The sequence below is a fragment of the Bos grunniens genome, chromosome 14, assembly GCF_055505025.1.
Source record: "Bos grunniens cultivar Pamir isolate PY7600 chromosome 14, Bosgru_T2T1.0, whole genome shotgun sequence".
Lineage (NCBI taxonomy): Eukaryota > Metazoa > Chordata > Mammalia > Artiodactyla > Bovidae > Bos > Bos grunniens.
The window spans coordinates 67,481,659-67,497,196 of NC_141178.1; the positions used below are offsets into that span (position 1 = coordinate 67,481,659).

General features: G+C 41.5%; 1 protein-coding gene across 24 annotated transcripts in view; it reads left to right on the forward strand.

The window, feature by feature from the left end:
• The window catches only part of NSMCE2 (NSE2 SUMO ligase component of SMC5/6 complex), a 236,726-nt gene that overhangs the window by 168,411 nt on the left and 52,777 nt on the right, over positions 1-15,538 (forward strand). For 8 of the 24 annotated variants that reach the window (XM_086337205.1, XM_086337220.1, XM_086337204.1 and 5 more), the window contains one exon: positions 1,726-6,802. The exons of 15 other annotated variants lie outside the window; for them this stretch is intronic. In XM_086337205.1, the coding sequence (XP_086193331.1) occupies positions 1,726-1,787 (62 nt within the window). In that variant the 3' untranslated portion in view covers positions 1,788-6,802. Of the gene's footprint in view, positions 1-1,725; positions 6,803-15,538 lie in introns of those variants that run through there. One more of the 24 variants, XM_086337213.1, reaches the window with a different exon arrangement.

Below are 15,538 nucleotides of genomic sequence, written 5' to 3' on the forward strand. Positions count from 1 at the left end.
ACAAAATAACAACAACCACAAATAAATACCTGGGGATTTCCTGACAATAAGTAGGAAATAACAGTACTGTCTCACCTTGTGTGCTCAGGGATCTTGTATATTTTTAAAAAATATTTCTTGGCCGCGGCCGCCATGTTGTGGGGCTGAGGCGGCGCCGCGGAGCCCGAGCGGCCGTGACAGGCTGCGTTAAAAAAAATAAATAAATAAATAAAAATAAAAATATTTCTTTAATTATGGGAGTATAATAACGCATTTGTAAGAGACTTAGAAAATACAGAATAAGGTTACATATAATTCCACTATATTTTTTAAATAGGTAAATTAAGATTTTTAATTGGAGTTTCAATATCAAAATCTCAAAAGTTAATAGAATGAATATACAGAGAAGTAGAAGGATATAGTAGACCTGAAAAGCACTGTGAATCAATTCAGCATAATTAAGATTTTTCCAGTTCTCATACAGCAGTAGGATACAAATTCTATTCTCCTGTAAACTAGGAGACACTGGAACATATCCAGGGACATAAGGTGCAAAAATTTCATGGTCTAAAGGTATTGAAATCATTGAGTCTGTTCTCTTAAGGGATCTTGTGTATTAATATACATCAGAAGTAACCCCTGCCTAGAAAGTTCCAGATTTTATCCAGGGAGATGCAACCCAGGCAAATGAAGGGCATCGATCTTTTTGTAGCCAGTAATGACTGACTAAAATTTGGGAGAGGAGACTGCATTTTAGATGCCCCAGGTTTAACTTGGCAAGCAGCTATAGTAGTGCCAGTCAGCTTTCCCCAGATTTGGTTTGATTTTTATTTACTGATTTCAGTTGATTATTTTTTAAATGTACTTGAAATCAATAAACATTGAGCATCTCCTATGTGGAAAGCTTTATGCAGGGAATTAATTAATTATCGTAGGGAATCCAAACAGGAGGAATGCTTAATTACCAAGGATACTGATTAGTAGACATGGCAGGATTACTTTAAACATTAGTGAGGTCACGAACATTTGAAAGCCATTATTTAGGTCTTGAGCCTTTAGCTGATAGGTTTCATACTTAATGTTGTGACAGAAGTGATCCTTGCTGTAGTTAGATGACCATTTCTCCTTCTATCTGATATGTTAATATTACTTTTTATAACAGCTTTATTGGACATAATTCACATATCATACAGTCCAGCCATTTAAAGTACACAATGCAGTGGCTTTTAGTATATTCACAGAGTTGTGAAACCAAGCACCACAATCAATTTTAGAACATTTTCAGAAAGAAACCCTGTATCCATTAGCATTCACTTCCCATTTTCCTCCAACCCACCCCCAACCCCTACCCCCCATCCCCCCAGCTCTAGGCAACCGCTAATCTACATTCTGTCTTTAAAAGATTTACTTCTTCTGGACATTTCATATAAATATGCATATGTGGTCTTTTGCGACTGGCTTCTTTTACTTAACATAATGTTTTCAAGTTTCATCCATGCTGTAGCATGAATCAGAGCTCCATTCTTTTCAGTGCTGAATAACGTTTCATTGTATGGATAGACCACATTTTATTTATCCTTTCATCAACTGATGGTCATTTGGGTTGTATCTATTTTTTTACTGTTTTGGATAATCCTGCTATGAACATTCATGTACAAGTGGACTTATGTTTTCATTTTCATTTCTTGTGGTATTTGGGAGTGTAATTGCTGGGTCATATGGTAACTCTATGTTTATCCTTTTTAGGAACTTCCAGACTGTTTTCCAAAGCGACTGCACCATTTTACATTCCCACCAGCAGTGTGTGAGGGTTCCAATTGCTCCACGTCCTCGCCGACACTTGTCACTATCTGTCTCTCTGATTGTAGCCATCCTAGTGGTTGTGAATTGGTATCTCATTGTTTTGATGTGTGTTTCCCTGATGAATTAATATTGTAATATTTATTTTACCAACCTAAGGCAAGAGCTTCAACCTTTATGCTTTCTTATGCACATAATGGAAACTGCCTTACATTACTGGGTTGACTTTCTCAAACAACACAGTTGTTCTATACAAGATGAATGTCATTTATGGGGTTAGAGTTATGCCTGAAAGAATACAAAGTGAAATGACATGAAGTTAAGATTATGAACTCATCTGGGAAATTTGTTTTGCAGGATGAATTCATTCACAGTGTTCTGAGACCTTTATCTAAGCTACTCAAGTACTCTTATGTGACATTTGCTAGATAATCTAGACAGCACTTTGGTTAAATCCACAGTGTGATGTCATCCAGTAAACACTTGAAAGTGGAGATGCATGTCTCTTCTGGTTTTATCAGTCTAGATTAGCAGTGCTTCACAGCACAGTGAACTTTTCTCCTCTGTGATCCATCAGCCTGCGTCTCATTGCGGGCCAATAATCTGTCACCTGAAACTACTTAAAATAGGTTGGGCTTTCTTGAATGTCGTGTTGCTGTGATGACATCGGGGTTTGGCTGCACAAGAAGGGAAAGCACTGTTTTATAACTTGTGGTTGCCTCCGTATCCCTCGTTTCCAGTAAAAGCACTGATTTTTTAGTCTTTGCTTATATGCCTAGACTTTATATGTACCTGTTGTACATTTCATCTCGTTACAGACTGAGGCTCCTACTGTGCTTATCTTTGTATCTCTGTCAAAGAAAAAAAAATTGTGGAGCTTAGAAGGTATCAGAGTTTCACCATCTTGATTTCGCCAGTTGGCAGATGTGTAGAAAGAGTGTCCACAAAGGCCATTTGATGAGAGAAGGAAAAAATGAAAAGTTGGTCAAAATTGAGAGGATGCTTTCTTCAGAGAAGGTCCTGAGATTTCTCAGAAAGCACCCCCAAAAAAGAGATCCTGATGGTAGCCTTATCATGTTTCCTGACCATAGAGGGGATGACCACAGAGATTCAGATTCTCCCCCAGTCTCTGCATGTCTGTGTCCAGTTAGCACAGTTCAGAGTAGGTCAGGAAGGAATCAAAGAGGGAAGGAAAAATAACTCAGTGGATAATTAATCCTTTCATAATGTATCATCATATGTTCTGCCTTCTTTGTTCCTCAACTTTTAATATGCATTTTTTGTAGTTTGGGGTGAGGTTGAGGGAGGCCTGGGAGATTGGAAGTATATGAGTCAGGCTTATGGGCAGAGCTTGACTTTTGTCTCCCACAAGGGAAAGGGAAGCAATAACTTTATACATTTACAGAGCTGCATTTGTTTTTTGACGCTTTAGTAAATTCTATTTTGAGCATTCTGTTACCTAAAATATTATTTTGGCTAAAACTCAAGCATGTCGTGACACAATGATAATTGTTGCCTCTAATGAAGATCTCCAACTACCCCATAACCCTGCCCATGTGCCTTTAGAACTATCAAAGAAGACCTGAAGTGTGTTTATAAAAGTAGGAATTACAGTTCAGATTCTTAGTTTTGTAATGATTAGCTGTTGAGTATAAAAAATAATACTGCCTAGCACTTATTGAGCATTGACTATGTGCTAGGGGTTATACTAATTACTTTACATAGATCATCTCATTTAATTCTTTCCATAGTTCTCTGAAATAGGTACTGTTATCATATCCCCATTTTACAAACCAAAGTTTAATGAAATGTAGTGCTTGCCTTATCCAGAGCTTGTGTGCCCTGAGCTCTCCAACAAGCAACTTCCCTTATATTGAGTACTACGGCGTCCCCTTTTCTCCCCCAAATCACATTCTAGAAATAGTGGAGGGAGTGGAGGGATGGGCAATGGGGAAATGCGAGAGAGATATAAATGAATGAATGAGATAGCAGACCTCAAAGAGGGAAGCAAATTGATGAGTTTTGCTATAGTAGAGTTTGTTTTTTTGTTTTTATTTTTGTCATGGTAGTTTTTATCAAAGCTTTTATGATTTCTTTTCCCTCTTATATTCTTGCATATAAACATAAAGCAATAACTGCTTAGGAGAGGCACACTCAAGGCTGGTTATTCCTATAGGAAAAGGCCAAGGTGTATCTTTCATGAAACAAAAACAGATCAGAGATTTTTTCTTGTTTTTTTCTGTTAAGAAATCAGAATAAAAAAAGAATATTATACTGGTTTTCCTTCAGAAAGCCAAGCACCTCTGATTACCTATTTTGCATAGAAATATAGAGCAGATGTAGAAACTCAGAAAGTGTTTTCTTTCTGATTGTAAGCATAAAGTTTTTATAGTCACTTATTCAGTTGAATTACTGTGATCACTTCACTGGGCCATTTTACTGTGAGATATACTAAAATCAATGAATTAAGTCTTACATTCTCTCTCTCTCTCTCTCTCTCACACACACACACACACACACACACACACACGCTTCCCACACACCCATTTTTAACAGCCTCTATTTCATACCATTCATGCTTTTTAGTCAAGGTAAGTGTCTGAGTATACCATAGCTGAAGTAACATTCCTGTAAGAGAGCCTTGCCAAAAAGCAGCTCTCTAAGCCAATAATCTTCTCCAGTGTAAAACAGACTCCCTGGAGTTTATCTCCCTCAGTCCTTCCCCTGTGCTATCAAGGTAGCCCTTTTTTAATCTGCTCTATAAAATCTTCACTAAGTAGTCATCTTTGATTCAGGCACTTCCTGGGAACTGAGCTCCTTCCATTTTCAGGAAGTTCTCAACAGTGAAAATGGATTTCCTTTGTTGAGCCATATGTTGTGTTCTCTGATGCCTGCTTTTCTCAACACTGACCCTTTCTGGAATGAAACACGGTAGAATATTTTAATTAATAAACATGTATTTGTTACTCACGGTGGGCAATTGCGAAATGTTTCAAAACAGTAGTATGTGTGCTTAACCGTTGATGAGGGAGAAGAGGCATGGGCTTTGAAGTCAGATAAGAGCAAAAATAATGCTGACTGTATGCCAGGCACTGTTGTAAGCACTTTCTATAAGTTAGCTCATTAATCCTGACCACAGCCCTCTGAAATACGTACTACTGATATCTCCGTTTCTACAGATGAGAAGATTGAGACACAAAGTTAAGAAACTTGCTCAAAGTCACCAGACTAGTAGGTGTCGGAGCCGGCAGAGACCCCACTCCCACCCCTAGACTCTGTTGACTCAGTCAGAGCATCCAGTCCTGCGGCTGCACCTTCTAAGCCAGCGGGTGTAGAATTTCCTTAAACTGCCTTCACTTTAGTTTCCTCACCTGTAAAAATGGGCCAGTTTATTGTAAGAGTTAAAGGGAATGCCATTGAACATGACCAGTGGCTCTTAACATCTGAGGGTTTCGTTTTGCCTTTTTTTTTTTTTTTAAGTTTAAGCCCCACCCGGAACTTCTGATTCATTTAAATACTTTGTGGTATGTGGTTTGCTGTCACCGATTTGAGACTCATGTCAACATTGCTTAAGAATAAACAGGGTGGGTTTTTTCTTAATTAATCTTCCTGATAACTGCAAAATTCATTACAGCATTAGTCAGCTGTAGGATTCAGTTTGGGCTGATATTAAAGAATCTGACTTCATAATCCCAAGGGGGTTGTTCCTTTCTCCATTTATTGCTGAAATATATATCTGCATGGATATTCAAGGCAGTATATTTCATGAATAGCTGGTGCTAGTCACAAGGAGTGTGACATTTCTTCCCTCTTTTTGATGGCTTCTTTACTCTGACCCAATGAACTATTCTGAAAGTAAACCCTTAAAAATACGAATAGCATCACCTGCAAACATTTTGCAGTTTTTAATCTGTATATGGTGAGACTCAAGAGGTTATAGGTATTTTGATTGATGTAGCTTCTCATCAAAAGTGCAAAATCCAGAGATCTTTTATCCCTGTGCTGCCTTTTGAAAGAGAAAGGAGGACCCCTAGAGAAAATGTCACAACTCCTTTCACACATTTATTTAAGGAGACTCAGGGGCTAGTTAATTTCATTGAGAACAAAGGGGAGGACTTTTGAGTGCATGGCAGGACAGTGCCATGGAGTTTGAGGATTGTTCCTTTGACCCCATAGTTTTGCCCCTCATGGGCTGTAACTGGGTCACTTCAAGGGCTTTGTCATTCAGGTCTCAGTCTGAGCCAGATCAAAGATAACAGGGACGATTCGGAAAATGTCAGAAGTTTACCTCAGCAGAGTGATGCCGTTCAGTTCAGCAGTCATCTGCGGAACATTTTTCACAAGGCACAGAGGAGACACACGTGCAGTGGACACTGTCCCCACACTCATGTGTCCAGCCTGTGGGGTGGCAGGAGCAGGTGGTTTCAGTACAGGTCAGCAGGCGTTACGGTGGAGGGAGATACTGGTGCTTGGAGAGTAGAGAAGAGGCTCGCCTGGGAAAGCGGGCATGGGATGAGCATGGGGCTTATCCGAGAAGGCTTCCTGAGGCCTGGAGTGCTGAGATGAGTCTCAAGGATGGATCGACACCAGTGAGGTGAAGGGGAATGGGACCTTCCCGCGGCCTCTGTTGCCCTGTGAGCAGTTCTTTCTTACCTAACCAGCAGCATCAGCTGCAAATAATGTCCTGACTTGCTGACTTCAAACCCCATCCTTATTTGACTGTTAAAGAAAAAGTTCATTTCTGGGTCTCCTTGATTAGCTGATTTTGTGAAGTAGAAGCTATAAGAAAAAAACTACAAAACCCTGTGGGCCTTTGTGTCCCTGAAACAAGCTGTCTGCTTTACCCATCTGGCCTGACCTTCTCCATTGTAACCTGAGCAGAATTGGCTGGGGAGTGTGCACGGGCGGGGGAGAGAGGGGGCCCTGAGGAAGATCACCCGCCTGCTTGGCTGGCAGCCCAAGGGGATTGTAAAATCAGCGAGAGCCGGACAGTAAGCATCATTCACAGCAGTCATCAGCCCAAAAGGTTGGTCCCTTGGCCAAAAGTAAGAGTAGCCAATGGCTCCCACCAGCCAGCTTACATCATTTATTAGCTTGGTGACCTTCAGCAAATTGCTTCGCTTTTCAGTGCTTTGTCTTCTTTAGAGTAAGGACTAGAAATGAAGGTGGGGATTCAATGAACTAATTCATAGAAAGCACTTGGAAGAGTTTCTTGTTAAGTGTTAGCAGACGGAGTCCAGTTCTCTCAGAAAGGAACCTAAATAAACATACCAAGACCTGTGCAGTTGAGTGAGGTGTTTAGTACCAAGCTTGAATGCTCTGGGGGCTTCCCTGGTAGCTCAGCTGGTAAAGAATCCACCTGCAATGCGGGAGACGGGCTCGATCCCTGGGTTGGGAAGATCTCCTGGCTACCCCACTCCAGTATTCTGGCCTGGAGAATTCCATGGACTCTATAGAGCAAGGGGTAGCAAAGAGTCGGACAAGACTGAGTGACTTTCATTTTCACACTTTCGAATGATCTGTGAGCTGTTAGTTGACCACACAAGGCAATTTATTCATTCATTACTTATTCAACGCATGTCTGTTGGGTGTTTCCTAGGTGTTGGGCACCGATCTGAGCAGCTGGAAAAAAATGAGAGAAATCAGTCCACACAGAGGAAGAGCCCTAGAATGTTCCAGGAATGACCAAGAGGTCTGTGTAGAATGAGCAGGGGGAGGAAATACAGGAAATGAGATCAGAGTGGCAACAAGGGGCGGATCTCACAGGGCCTCATAGACCTTTATAAAGACTTTGACTTTGAGGTCAGTATGGAGTGAGAACTACGAGGAATTCTAGCAACTACTATTGATTATGGAGCTTGTAGAATTGCTTCACCTGAGTTATCTGGTTTGGATCAGAGAGAGAGAACAGATTAGAATGATGATGTAAGGCAAACGACACTGTCCCCAGGGAGGAAGCTGAGATAGAGGGGTTAGGGAGGCTGCCTGGGGCAGTGTTCAAACCCAGATCTGTGGACTGTAATTGAATGAGCATACGGATATGTTTGGGGCTTCCCAGGTTGCGCATTGGTAAAGACTCTGCCTGCCAGTGCAGGAGACCCAAGAGACGTGAGTTCAGTCCCTGGGTCGGGAAGATCCCCTGGAGGAGGAAATGGCAACCCATTCCATCATTCCTACCTGGAAAACCCCATGGACAGAGGAGCCTGGTGGGCTACACAGCCCTTAGGGTTGCAGAATCTGACACTAGTGAGCACATATGCACACACATATGGACTTGCTTGCCACCAAATGGATTGGAGCGGAACTAACTTCAGAATCTCCTTGGCCACTGCCCAGGAATGGTTAGAAACTGGGTGCCCTTGCTTCCAAAGGACTCTGGACATCAGAGACAGAGACTCAGAGTGCACAGCGCTCACCACACAGACGTGCTTTCCAGGGACACCAAGCAGTAGGACATGGGGTTGAAGCCTTAACCTCACACCTCCGAGCATCTTCTGTTTTTCCAACAGACACTATAAATGTGCTCACTCCATATTTAAAGACCCCAGTATGGGTGAATGCTTTTTCAGGGCAGGGTAGAATCAAAGCCCAAAATACCAAAGGTTCAACTTCTTGTTCCTGACCACACTAGACCAGAAAATGAGGCAGTTTTCAGAGCAGCTGTCCCCACCCGTGAACCTGTAGTTCAGCTTTGACTCACAGGAACCCATGGGAACTCAGACTCCTTACCCTGAAAAAAGTTGTTCTCAACTGAATGGACACCCCAAAGTCAGGTTGAGTGTTCCAGACCGAACTGCAGTGCAGAACGTGAAGGACAGAAGTTTTGCTGGGAATAAGATAATTTGTTTTGCAAATTGTGGGACTAAGTAAGGACCTAGCCAGAAGCCTCTTAATCCATACTAAGTTATTTTGAAATCTGTGATGATTGTTGAAGGAGCTGAACTGTAAGATAAAGAAGCAAGCAGACAAGCATCAGTCACTCAGTCGTGTCCGACTCTTTGTGACCCCATGGACTGTAGCCTGCCAGGCTCCTCGGGTCCATGGAAATCTCCAAGCAAGAATACTGGAGTGGGTTGCCATTTCCTTCTCTGGAGTATCTTCCCAACCCTGAAATCAAACCCAGATCTCCTGCATTGCAGGCAGATTCTCTACCATCTGAGCCACCAGGGATACCCCATGATGAAGAATAGAGGGGATTAATTTTCCAACAAGTATGTAAACTAGCTGCCTAATATGTGCAGATTATGTGGTCTCTGCCTCCTCTAGCTGTTTGTGAGGGATAGGTAATGTTCAGTCGTGGTACACCCTAGGTGCTCTGTTAGCTGTGTATTCCAGTTGCTGTACATAAATCCAGCTGTTAGTACTCAGCAAAAATGGAGAGAGACAATGACTACAATGAAACAGTACAGGTGATGCCTGTCAACTGCTTCATCTTGTGTCAGCCAAAGAAATAGTGTTCTTTCTAACGTGGAAAGAGATATTGCTCAACTTTTCTAAGAAATGGTCAAGTTGGCTTCGAGTCATATGAAACTTTTATTTTATATTTGACTTTAGAGTTTATTCTTGAGATAAGATGTGGATTCATTGTACTGACAGATGTACAAGCTAGCATCAAGCCTGATTGTAAACTTCAGTTTCTCTGACTGATTCAGACACAGGCAAGTTGTTGGACTTCCGTTAGTAGCTACTGAATAGCCTCATTTTACAAATTTATTTTTTTCATTGGCATTGTTGTGATGAGTAAGTGAAAATGTGTATATAAAGATCCTGACAAGTCATTTTATGTAAGTGGTACTTCCACCCCATTCCTAAGAAACGTGGATGTGGACTGCACCTCTGGGAGCCAGTGAAGGTTTTTAGGCAGGGGAATGACATGATTCATACAGGTTTTAAGAACAATGATTTTGGGGTCACTGTAATGTGTGGGCTAAATGTAGAGAGACCTGAAACAAGGAAAGAATAATCAAATAAATGGTGACAAAGACAAGGGCCCGAGTGAAGGCTGTGACAGTGGAGATGCAGGACGAATCCAGGTTGAGGAGGTTTTAAAAGTAGAATTGAGAGAATTTGAGGTCTAGCTGAGTTAAGAGAGAGTAAAAGGATGATCAGAAGTAAAGGATGACTTTTAAGTTTTCCAGCTTATGGAGATACCGAATTAACCAGAACAAAGAATAGTAGAAGGAACTATTTTATTGCAGGCTGAAGCTTTATACTTGGCACTGAGCTAAGGCATTAATGGATCATTTGATTTAGTCATCATGCCAACTCTATGGAGTCAGTTATGTCGGGCCATTTTACTGTTGGAAAAATTTTAACTCAGAGAAGTCCGATGCCATGCAGCCAGTCAGTGTCTCCCAAGGATTTGGATATAGATTTTTCTGACCCCAAAACCTCACTTAAAACGGCAGCAAGAAACAAGCCTTTACTCCAGAGAAGGGGAAATGGAGTAGGGTTGGGAGGGTGCAGATAAAATGTAGTTCTGGAAACGTTAGCCTTGAGTCACTTATGTCAGGCAGAGATATCTTGTGGGCAGTTAGAAAACCAGGCCTGTAGCTCTGGGGAGGGGTTGGGGGAGATATAAAAATGTGGGCATTGTTGGCATATGGTTGGCATGGAGGAATGAATGAGATCACCCAGCAAGGGGTGTATTAATTAAAGAGAAACAGACCCTAAGAAAATGAAGGTTAGAAGATGAATACTCACCTAGTTTAGGAATTTAGAAACACCCATACAGCTATATGCAGTGGAATTTTTTTCTGACCAAAGTATAGCCCTGTGCTTTGGTATATAAATTTGAATGCTTTTATTTTTCAGTGGTTAGATATTGAGTGTTCTTGCATGCCAGTCATCATGAAAAATTGGCCCCTGCCTTCATAGAACTTGTAGTCTGGTGGAGAGCCGTAAATAAGAAAGCAATTAAACAGTAGCGAGTCATTGTCAATTACAGTGTAGGCTTCTGGGTTATCATAGGATGTTCTCTGAGGGTCCTATAAAAGGTCGACTCTGAAGCTAGACTTGGAAAACAATTGCTGGACCTAAAAATAACTATAGATTCTGCTTCTGAAGAAATGCTTGAGAATGATTACAAGAAAATTTTTTCTTGTAATATATACTGAAATTAATTTGCCTACAGGTTATGCAGGAAGCTGGGTTTTTGAGGTAAGGCAAAAATTAAATCTACGGAAGATGATTCTGTAAGTCCTTGAGGCAGGCAGAGGCATGGTCTCTAAGTCAGTCTCCCACAAACAGTTTTTTCTCAAGTGTTGCAATTTTTTCAGTTGTGTACCAGATGAAGTAGTTGGCTTGCTGTGAGGAGCCACGTTATACTAAAAAAAAAACAAAACACACTTATCTTTTAATCACAGCCTTGCACTTCACACAACCGGAGCTGCACAGTAAGAGAGGCTCGCGGGGGACTAGGACCACCAAGAGAGAGCTGCTCCGGCGCCCCACCCCATGCCCCTTCTGGGACCCCAGTGCTCTGTCTGAATCCTGTCCGTGTCTCCTTCTCCCCCTACCATGCTTGAATCTCTGCATATAAAATGATATGAGGCACTCCACTGTAGCAAATATGAAGAGTCAAATGTTCACCCTGAAATTTCTTAGATTTCTTTTCCTGAATTGCTCTGACACTTGCATAAAATGGGGAAACAGAAAATTTCTTTGCCATCAGAATAGAAAATTGCCAAACCTTCATATTGTACTGTAAGTAGCTCAGTCTCAAAGCTTTTACCTTGAGAGCCATTCCTCCTTTTGAGAGGTTATCTAGCCCAGCCCTGGAGCCAGACTGTCTGGGTTTGAATTCCTAGTCCACCAGTCACTGACTGTGTGACCTTGGGCAAAATACTTAACCTCTCTGTGCTTCAGTTTCCACGTGTGTAAAATGAGGGTAATAATAGTACCTCCATCCTTAGGGTTATGTGAGGAATATGTTAATCTGTCTAAAGCACTTAGAACCGTATCTGGCATGTCCGTAGTAAGCATGTGTACCTGGCGTATGTAGCAAACAAACCGTAAAGGTTAGGTGTGGGTGTTACTGCTGTATGATGCTAGTGGATGAAACAGCACATGAAGATGGTAGCCAGGCCAGTGAGGATCAGTCTCCCCAACCCACTGCAAATCAGTCACAGGTCAGTTCCCCTGGCACTTAGCGTGGAGGGAAGAGTCCAGCATATATTGCCCTCTTCACTTTTAACACTGAGGACCACTGGGCCATGGCAGAACACAGCAGGTAGTTGATTGCAAGACCCATAGCCAGAGACAAGGAACTTTCTCTTCTTTAAAATAGAAACCTCCTTCCTTCCAAACACATGTGCAACAGTTATGTTTAGAAATCCTCGAGGAGCAGTATGGGAAGATAGCTGAAAGCACGGTGTATGGCATGATGCCTCGTGGATGATAAGGAAGATGGGCAGCCCGCCAGCTCTCCATCTTGCCTTGTCTTTTCCGTAGCACTTTCTCAGATCAGAAGGGGAATGTGACTCTTCTCTGTAGCCAAACCTTTCTGTCAGTCCTATTCAGCTGCCAACTTCAAGCCCCCGGTTAGCACGTTTCTTGGGCTTATTTGCCTCTAAGAGCAGCAGAGAATAAATTCTAGATGTTTAGACAGGTGGAATGAGCTCCAGCTTGGAGTCAGCTAGTCAGACCTCATTGTGATGCCACCGAACATCTCCCTTCTAAACCTCTTCCCTCACTTGCCCTAAAATCCTCTGATACCTCCCTCCTTACAAGAACCTGCAAAGTTGGAGACTTTAATATAGTTAGTAGATCATCAACTTGTGGACTTAACTTCTAAACCCCAAACGGTAGAGTTATAAAGGGCCATTTGACTAAGCAGTGGTGTAATTTATTCCCTGGAGGATGTGTCAGATCTTGTTTCCTTTTAACTGCTTACAGGTTAAAAACCATGACTGTGGTTACAGAGGTCAGACCCCAGAGTCTGTGCGCTGGGTCCAGCCCACACTGTGTTTGCTTTGGCCCATGTGGTTGTGTACACATATATCAGTTAGTTGCAATGTACAACAGTTGGGAGATTCCACATAACGATCCACATTTCCAACTTTTTATTTTAAATATGCCAGATCTGACAACACTGGGTCTCCCTTCCCTCCCATGGGAAACAGTCTGCCTGAGTCGGGGAGCAGCCCCTCCACTTTGCATAGTCCCCACCTGGCCCACATCCTTTACACCAGCTCATTGCCTAACCCCAGAGGAGCTAAAATATATAAATCTCTTAGAGCCTGGTGCCATTGTCTTTACAATATAACCCCAAATGAAAAGTGAAAACCTCATTACACTTGGTGACCCAGATGTAACAAGATGCTAAATAATGAGTCTCGGGCCTTTGCTCTCTGATTTAAGACAGAATCTCAAGTAAAACATTCTTTGTGTCATTTATTTAAAAATCACACATTTGAACATTATCCTTGCCTGATGTTTTTCCTGAGTCAGAGAGCAGTTTTTGTCCTTTAACCTTTTTCATGGTAAAATTTTATGCTGTTCTGGTTAGTACCAGTAATACAGGCTAAACGACTACCCAAAGGTGAACCCTCTGGCCTTGTCTTTAGTCATCTGCTTTTGGCTGCTGAGAGATTTGAGGTTATGGGCTGGCTCTGGGGAAGGGAGGGTGGAGGTCTAGAAGGGAAATAAGATACATGTTTCACTTCCACTGAGTCATGGGGCCACAGGACACAAAGGTACTGTGTGCCCAAGTATTTGTTAATTGCTTGCCTTGGGAATTTCATTCGCCTTTCTTGCTGAGCTGCATGGCCAAGCCTCGCCCACAAGGTTCTACAGGCCCCCCCATTCAGGCAGGCATACCTCAGTTCCTGAAATCTGCCCAGTTCAAATTCTTCCTTTGTACCTTTTCTTTATTCTGAAGGTGGAAGAGTACATTTCTCATACCACCTGCCAGCCACCTGAGGGCAATTAGAGTGTGCTAACATGAGGCCAGCGCACAGCTGTTCATGAAAGAATCGTGTCATGAAAGTACAAAGCGTGGTTATTACTGTGCAGAAGTTTAATCAGTTTACAAAAATGCGTTGAACACTGGGGGCTTTGGATAAAAAAGTCATATGTGCGTATTAGTCATCCATTCCATTGTCATCACTGTTTCGGTCTACCATAGAGATGTTTTATTAGTTCGTTCAAATTCCCATGACTCCAGTTTCACATGAGGTCGTAGACTCCTCTATTGAAAAGCTTTTTAGTAGCTTTGGTAGGTCTGAAATTTCAGAATATTGAGCAAGGCCTGAGCTAGAACATGATCTAATAAGATTGGACTGTCAAAACAAGAAGCACTAGTCTGTGATTACAAGATTTTTACGAAGAAAATGTTAAAACTCTGCTGTGAGAACCTCAGAAAGATAATAAAACAGGTTGGAAGCCAGTTTCTTTTTCATGTCTATTCTGATAGGTGGGACATCCGCCTATTCAAGCAGCAAAACTGCAGTGGAATGAAGTGTGAGTCCACAGAAACAATAGATAGTATCTTTCTATTGGGAAACTCTAATTGCTTGTGTAATCAGTAAGATGAAGCATCTGAAAATACTTGAAACGTTTTGTTCGAGCCCCAAAGGGTACTCAGAGAGACTAGCTCCAAAACGCCCAAATAGAGAAGATACATCATTGGTTAATAACTCAGATTGGAGTCAGAAGTGAGTTCCATTCCCAGGCTTCCACTGTGAGATTTGAAGCAAGTTATTTAACCTTTTTGCTCCTCAATTTTTTTTATCCCTAAAATGGGAATTGGAACATTATGGAAATATCATGGGGATTAAAAAGAGATAATGTGTGGAGAATTCTTGGAGCAGTACCTAGCCTATGAATGGCCAATAAGTGATGGTCATCGCTATTCGGTTAAACAGAAATTTGTAATTACTTGTTATTTTGGATATTCAGTAATGGTTTTCGAAATAAAGGCCGATATCATAGTTTACTTCTAAGTTTTCCATAGTTACGTTTAAATCCTCAGTTGCTCTCTGCCCCTTTTCTTAGTCTTATGTATACTTACCAGTGTCTTGTTCATTCTCCAGTCGCTTTTCACTCTCTGATGATACCATTCTAATGAGTAAATGCTTAAGACCCAATCTGAATGGAGGTTTAGGCTGAGTCTGGGACTGAGTCACTGATCTATTATTTTAGCCTTCTGGAGGTTTTCTTTTTTTATGTTTGTTTACTTCCTGTTGATTTACTGAAGATTAAAATTTTTGTGTCATACTGCTGAATTACAATGTAACAAATGACAAAATATGTTTATGAAATGCCTTATGTTTGTAATCACTTAAAATAAAGTGTTAATAAAGAATATAGTTTATTGATGAATTTATATAGACTCCAAGGAGGAAAACCCACTGCTCATGGTGATCTCATCTCTAAGATGTTACATAATCACTACAACTGAAACCTAATTGATTTTATTACCAGATTAATCAGGGGTCACAGTTACATCCTGGTAGTTACTGCCTTCAGACTATCTTCTTTTTGTAACTTGGGGAGGATTTTGTCCTGGGGACCCTACTGTAGCATTTGCCCTTGCAGAGAACTTGGATCTGAACACCCAGAGCTAGAGGCAGAAGCAGATCATGCCTTTCCTCTACCAAGTAATAGAAATGTAGAAGAAAAGCACTCTCATCATTCTGGATGAAATTAGATATTTGATAAGAATTCGCTTTAGCTCAGTCCTTTGCTTCATTGAAAACCCAGAATCTTTGTAGAAGTCTAGGGGCAGGGAAAAAGTGCACAAATTGTTACCTCATTT